This window comes from Bufo bufo, chromosome 1 (assembly GCF_905171765.1).
Source record: "Bufo bufo chromosome 1, aBufBuf1.1, whole genome shotgun sequence".
In the NCBI taxonomy this organism is placed as follows: Eukaryota; Metazoa; Chordata; class Amphibia; order Anura; family Bufonidae; genus Bufo; species Bufo bufo.
Genome location: NC_053389.1, coordinates 187368728 through 187376539, shown reverse-complemented (window position 1 = coordinate 187376539; position 7812 = coordinate 187368728). Strand labels below are relative to the sequence as shown.

The 7812-nt window shown below is 44.3% G+C and overlaps 1 protein-coding gene across 1 annotated transcript; it reads right to left on the bottom strand.

Moving 5' to 3' along the window:
* Positions 1-1888: 1888 nt before the first annotated feature.
* LOC121002136 (G1/S-specific cyclin-D1-like) lies at positions 1889-7550 on the bottom strand. Its single transcript, XM_040433469.1, has 5 exons — positions 7343-7550; positions 4263-4478; positions 3178-3337; positions 2923-3071; positions 1889-2038 (listed from the first exon to the last, which is right to left on the bottom strand). Exons 1-5 carry the CDS (start codon positions 7538-7540, stop codon positions 1889-1891), a joined length of 873 nt encoding a protein of 290 aa, XP_040289403.1. The 5' UTR covers positions 7541-7550.
* Between the last annotated feature and the right edge of the window lie 262 nt (positions 7551-7812).

Below are 7812 nucleotides of genomic sequence, written 5' to 3'. Positions count from 1 at the left end.
TTCCCCCTTTCATTAGACTAGGAGCAGAAAATAACTGGAAACCAACAGACCAAAATAAATATAAAAGTTGAATACAACAAAAATAAAAAAAAAAGTGAAAAAAAAAATAATTTTATAAATATGAAGCATTCACTACAGATCATTTTAGTTCATCTGCGCATGGAAAAAGATTATCGTTTCCATCCATCTAAAAATTTTGGCTTTCTACTAAAACGACAATATAAAGTTTGATCCTCAATGTATATTTTTATCCTTTCACGCTGTAGCTCTACATATTTTTGATTGTTGCAGTAATCCTTTTCATATAGGATCAATTTGTCATTTAGGTTTTGCTACCATTTAAAAGAGTCATCCCATCTCTATAGTTTTATTACTTTTACATACTTGTTTTGGCACCCCCTGTCGTTCTTTTGATTACCTCTCAGAACGTCCTCCTAATGTTACAGTGCTGGTAGTCACACGTGCCTAGTAGCTCATTCCCGCCACCCGGATCCTCTTGTACACGAGCAGCACTGGGATTCCCGTCATCTTGCAGTCAGCTAATAAGAATCAGTGCACTAGAAGTGCCTTCTTCTGAGCGACAGCAGACACATTTTTTAAACAGACAGCAGGGGGCGCCATAAGTAGTATGCAACAGCAATATCTAGACACCGGAAGGTATCTTTAAATTGATTCCAATGGAAAAACTGTTTTGCATGGTCAAAGAAATGTAAGATCATAGAACAACCCCTTTAATATTGTATTGCATAGCGCATACCTACAAGTGTCACTAAGTCAAGCACATTAAGTGTACGTTCACTTGTGACAAATTTGATGCAGACAATTCTGTGACTGCCTCATTCATTTAAGAGGGATTTGCACAAATCCATGCGCATGCTGCAAAAAAAAAAAAAATTTTTTTTATAGAGTTCTGTTTGAATACATCCCTATACAATCCCTCCACCAAGCATTTTATTTAATCAGAAATACATATATTAGGTGTAGTGCAGCTTCTGCAAAAAAATAAATAATTCAAAAAAATTCATAAATAACTCAGCACACATTTAAATAAAAATGTCAAAACCATATGAATAACAAATAAATATTAAATAACATAAATTAACAACCAAAATAATATGAAAAGCAACAAAAAAAGAACGGTTCTATTCTCCCCAGTAAAGATATGGAGGTCTGGGGAAGTCTTGTTTGGCGTATAGAAGCACCTTTTGAATACGAAATACAGAATGTACATAGAAAAAAGTGCTTTGTTCCTTGCTCAAAGAGTACCATCTTCCTACAGCTTTAACTGAAGAGCCTGCTAGAACCTGCCGTTCAAGACTCAAGAAAAGCTGGATGACAAAAGAACTTGAATTTAGTGGCCTTTGCAAGTCACTGTGATATCCTGTCTCTTGCCGATTGGCGGGGGTCTGACTGCAGGGGTCCCAGTGTTGATCAGAAAGGAGGGACTGAAGCCCTTTGGTATTTTCAGTGCATATCACAGCTATAGTCTGGGTGTTGTGCAGGAAACGGACTCCACTCCATCCATGTGAATGAGGTTGAGTTGCAGTCCCTGCACAGGTTTTCATATGCCTAACTCTAGCAGTCTAGATTTCCAAGTACGGCACTTGATGGTCCAACCTTTCAAGCCTGGAACTTCCACTTGAAAGCATGACCCACAGTACCGCCAGACCATGACATGCACTGTGGACCCCAGACATAACTACTGGATAATGTATCTCCCTATTAAAACCTATGACTTACAAATAAGTTATGGGCTCCTTTGTCAATTCTGGTTGTTTTAGAAATTTTGCACAGCAATCATAAAGGACCTTAGGCTCAAAAAACCCTGACCCTGTTCATACAAAGTATGAGTCACTAGTAAATGACAATAGGCAAGTGTGGCTACAAGTTACAGATCAAAGTCCAGGACATCAGTGGGAGTGCTGGCCCGCTCAATCTCCTCCACGGTCTTGGAATCTGGGATTCTGTCACTTCCAGCATGTCGGAGGTTGGATTCCAAAGACAGTTCGATTTGCTCTTGACACATTCTCAGGATATTCTAAAATGAGGGAAATCGGGTTATTATATGCATGCAGAAAATTGACTGCACATACAGCAAAAAGCTATTGCAGGAACATCAGGTATTTCTGGGTAATTAGTGTGACAATTTTTTACCCAAATATATTATTTTGCCTTCTGCACAGGCAGTCATATTTTTCATCGATGTTATCAGGAATCCACTAGAGGGCACTCTGCCCTTTCATATAAGAGATTCTCTTGTGAATTCACAAGTGGCATGTGTGTTGCTGAAGTTTCTGCCACCAAAACATCCAAAGGATTTCTGCAAGCCCTAATCAGATGAATGGGGCAGTTGCAGACATTTCTGTCACCTGGGAACATACGGGTAAGGCCTCATGCACATGGCTGTTGCCCGGCTGTACCCTTATTGCAGGTCCGGTGCGTAGTGCTTCCGTGGGGTTCGTCTCCGTGCATGTTCTATTTTTTTGCGGTGCGGATGGATCAGAGACAAATTTAAGATGAATGGGTCTGGAGCCGCACGGATGGTCCCCAATGCTTGGAACGGTCGGGCAACAGCAGTGTGGATGAGGCCTAAAGGATTTTTACAGGCTAGTGATATTGATCACTTATTCTCAGGATAGGTCCTCAATATTCTACTGGTGGGAATCCAGCACTGCCACAGATCAGCCGTTACCTGCAGCCGCCAGAACTACTGAGAACAGCTGGAGGCACAGCTCCATTCAAAGGGAGGTAGATGGAAGTAAAAGCTGATCGTTGAGGGTGCCATATTGATGATCGATACGGAGGATAACTTATCAATATTTTTTGCTGGGAAACCCCTTTAATATGCACTCACATACCAGGGAGTGACAGGTAATGAAACAGTATTACACAATAGAATGTTATATAGGTTATTAAGCTTACCGGATCACAACGAATGGCTCTGGCGAGGTAGGTTGTCGCTGCTATACTGGAGCAGGACATGCCCAGGTTCTCAGGCCGCAAGCCTGTAACTGCAGCTGCCACGCTAGCGGCGGCCACCATAGAGGCTGGTAGAGCGATGAAAGAACAGTCTAGGAGGCAAAAAGGAAAATGTAATTACAGGACATGTGATAAAGCACAGGCGATGAAAGCTATTGCTATTACATATGGGCAAAAAATATCTGGGATGCAACCTACCTGTAGTGCAGAGAGCAATGAAGGTTTCAGCATGCTTCCTGACCTTCTGCATCTTGTCTGGTGACATGCTGAGCAGCTCCAAGAAGTGTGGGAGAAAGTCTCTGGGTGTCACTGCTTCTAGGTCCCATTTTAACTTGTTCAAGATGAGCAGCTCCATGGCCTACACAAAAGCAGAGAAGGTCAGATACAATGCATCAAAGGATGGACCTCTAAAGCCTCCTCCACACGTCAATGAATCAGGGACGTGTCCTGTGTTCTCCATGGACAGCACACGTATAAAAGGTGTTTATTCACACATCAGTGATTTAACACTTAGGCCCCACTCACACAACCGTATTTTTTGGTCTGCATCCAATCTGCATTTTTTGTGGATCCCACATGGTCCCATTCATTTCCGAATAAAACGGACAGCACATCGTGTGCTGTCCGCATCTGTATGTCTGTTCCTCAGTCCCGCAAAAAAGATGGAACATTTCCTATTCTTGTCCATTTTGTGGACAAGAATAGGCATTGTTACAGTGGGTCCTCAAAAAAAAATGATGCAACACGGACGTCATCTGTATTTTCTGCAGATCTGTGTTTTGCGGACCGCAATATACATAAGGTTATATGAATGCACCCTAGTACTTTGGTCCATGATGCTTATCAAACATGCCCATTGAAGACTACAGGTCCATGAAAACCACTGACAACACAGATGGCACCAAGGTAGCAAATTTCCCTTTTAGCCATGCTCGCCACTTTCCTTACAGTGGGCATGACATAGCTGGCGTAGATTAGACTTTCTAGCACACAGAGCGCCAGAGATGCATTTCATTTATTAATCAGGGGTATCTCACATTAGTACAAAGTAGATCAAGACCAGGATATGAAACGTGATAAATCCCCCCCTTATGCTTCATACACTGCTCCTGACCTACACCTTCGGTATACATAGTACATCCAGTATCCCTGAGTCCTACATCAGTTATTTTATCAGCTGTTTACCCTCAGACGTACCACAGCTCTGCTCAGCCTACTGGACACAGCCATACCCATGTATTACATGAGAAAGCATGGGTGCTATAAGACCATGAGGTACTCACCCGCATTTCATTGTCCGTGAAGGAGAAGTCCGAATACATGCAGAGGTTCTCAATGGTTACTGGTTTGGACTCCTTTAGCTTGGAGGCAAGAAGAAGACAGGTGGCACCCACAAGCTGAAGCCTCCTCTTCTCTACAGGCACCACAGACAGGAACCTGTCCAAGCAGTTGACGGCCTGGGGGAACACCTCTTCTCCACATCGCTGGTCTTCACATACCTGAAAAAACATACCATAGGTGGGGTCATTTATAAAATACTTTGGCTTAGACGTGGTGCAGGGAATGGTGCTGTATATTCTATATGTCTGCTAGTGGGTGTTTGGTAATATACAGCATCTACCCAAAACTCATATAGGCCCACGTGTCATATCTGTGAAGGTGGTACCAGTCTGATAAAATCTGGGCCATAGTTGAGGGCGGGAAGCATCATTTCCCAGATTATTTATTCTTACTTTCTTCAAAAATAATGAGGGAGGGATATTTCTAATGGGATATCAGCAGGTTATTGCACTGCACTGACAGAGTAAGGGTTTATGACAGCATACATAACGGTAAAGGAAAAAAAATAAAGGCCTCTTATCGAAAATGAAAGGTCTGACTACCCACAGGACCAATCACAGCACAGCTTTCATTTTTTCCCCAGCACTTTAAAAAAAGAAAGCAGAGTTCTGATTGGTGGCTTTGGACAACAAGGCCAGTTTTCTGCCACAGAGCAATAGGTGAGGCACAAAGTACATGTGTTTTCTGATTTCCCAGTAGATGTATTACCTTTAAAGGGGTTGTCCAGGAATAAATAACTACAGTGATGCCCGCTGCCTGCCTCCACTATGGAGAGAATCATACCTACCTGCTCCATGCTATTCCGGTCCTGTGCGTCCATCCTCCGGTCCACCTCTTGTTTACTTCCAGCCGGCCATGGTCACCTGCTCCGCTGCAGCCAACTACTGGCTTCCGCAGTGATGTGTCACCTGTGGACACTGCTGAAGCTAGTGGTTGGCTGCAGCAGAGCAGGTGACCATGCCCGGCTGGAAGTAAACAAGAGGTGGACCGGAGGATGGACACACAGGAGCCAGTGCGCAGGACCGGAGTGACGGGAAGTAGGTTTGATTCTTTCAACCCCTTTAAGGGTGCCATTTGGGCTGGACAACTGTTGCACGACCAAAGGGGGCTGTGCAGAAGTGCAGCCACTGAACTGAATATGGTCGCAGCACACCTTGCGTGAGCCCAGAACTGCACTACTGGATTTTTTGTGATTCAGAGGTCCTGGTAACTTGCAAATTGCGCTGAGACCCCATTCAGTTCATTGGCTGTATTGCTGCATACAGATCTTTGGTCGAATGATGGGTTACGCAACTAAGGCTACTTTCACACTCCCATTTGGTGCGGATCCGTCATGGATCTGCACAGATGGATCCAATCAGATAATACAACCATCTGCATCCGTTCAGAACGGATCCGTTTGTATTATCTTTAACATAGCCAGGACGGATCAGTCTTGAACACCATTGAAAGTCAATGGAGGACGGATCCGTTTTCTATTGTGCCAGATGGTGTCATAGAAAACGGATCCATCCCCATTGACTTACATTGTGTGTCAGAACGGATCCGTTTGGCTCAGTTTCGTCAGACGCTGCAGGCTGCGTTTTGGTGTCCGTCTCCAAAGCGGAATGGTGACTGATCGGAGGCAAACTGATGCATTCTGAGCGGATCCTTATCCATTCAGAATGCATTAGGGCAAAACTGATCCGTTTTGGACCGTTTGTGAGAGCCCTGAACGGATCTCGCAAGCGGAAAGCCAAAACGCCAGTGTGAAAGTAGCCTAAGATTGTTGTGTAGCCCCAACCTTAGGGTATCTTCATTGTGTTGCAAATCTGCTGCAAAATCCAGATTTTACTAGGTATGCTGCAGATTTAGGAATGTGCAATGTGTAAAAGGGTTTGTAACACCCCATTCAGGAACATTGGGGGAGATTTATAAAACTGGTGTAAAATAGAACTGCCCATAGCAACCAATCAGATTCCGCCTTTCATTTTCCAAAGGAGCTGTGAAAAATGAAAGGTGGAATCTGATTAGTTGCTATGGGCAACTACGCCAGTTCTACTTTACACCAGTTTCATAAATCTCCCTCATTGTTTACAGTACAATGCAGAATCTGCACCAAAAAAATCTGTTCTGTCTGAACACACCCAGACTTCCAGAATTTTTTTATGGGAAAAATAGCACAGTCTGCAATCTTTTTCATGCCATCCAAAATCCCAGTTCCCCTGACAGACCCCATTCAATGGGGTTTGTCAGTATTTACAGTGAACTAATGGCTGTAATGGCTCAACAATAAGTGAAAGCCACGCCAGTCAGTGTGAACAGCGCTATAGGATGCATTCACACGTGGCAGAACATTTCTGAGGCTGAAATTTAGTTCTTGGCCCCTACAAGTGGCTTACAGAAATCCACGTGCTTGCCACAAAAGCATCCTCATTCAGATTAATGAAAGTCTTGGTCAGCAAAATCTGACTTGTGTGAACGCGCCCGTGCACACGGCAGTGCAGTTCATGCAGATTTTCATGTGCATTTCACTACGTTTCTACGTGTTACTTGTGGATTTGGATTTGGATTTTCACAAGGATTTGCCCGGATCCCACCTTTTACACTGTAACTGGTGAAATCTGCACAAACATGATGCGGAATTAAAAAATCTGCAGCGCGGGTCTATTTTTTTCTGTATCTGGGAGTTTGACAATCTCATCTACTATAATGTGCGCGTGATACACAATGTGCACAGAGACTTACGCTGCAAGCTCCACAGTACAAGGCAGAGCCATATAAATGCTACCGGCTCCTCTACTGTGGAGGAACTATCATGCCCAGCATATCATGCAGAAGGCAGGGCATGCTGAGAGTTGTAGTTAGTCACAAAATCTGGAGATCACATGAATAGGTTCAAATTTAGCCAGAATAGGGCAGACTAGTTTCCAACAGCAAGCTGATAGCACCCCCCTAATATACTGATAGAGCCATGGTATAGGCAGTCAGCTCAGCATGTAAAACCATAGAGAATTAACTCTGGGTGTGCCAGGTGTCTTACCTCCAGCATCCAGCTTGTCAGCATCTTCCTCATGTATGGGTAGATCTCCTTCTGTACACACTGGAAGTATGTGGGGGAGGCCATGTATCTGTCCTGAGATGCCAGGAGCCTCTCCAGCACCCGGCTCTGGAGCAGGACAGGATCAGCCTGGGCCCTCAGCTCCTTCTCGGGCTCCCAGCACAGCAGACTGCCCTCCATTCTGACCTCTGTGTGTACAGCTCAGGCTGCTTCTCAAATAGGCAGTGTCCCTTTAAACTTTCTCTGCTTGTCCCTTTAAACCGCAGCCTCATATAGTCCCTGGGCTCGTCAGGCCCCGCCCCCTGGCCTTAGCCCCGCCCCCTGAGCTGTCAGTCACAGGGGAGCACATATGGCAGAAGCTGGGGCTGCTCACCATCACAGATATTGTTACTGATCAAATCCAGAACATGAAAATCATAAAGGGTTAAACATCTTTTATAAGGCCAGGGCAC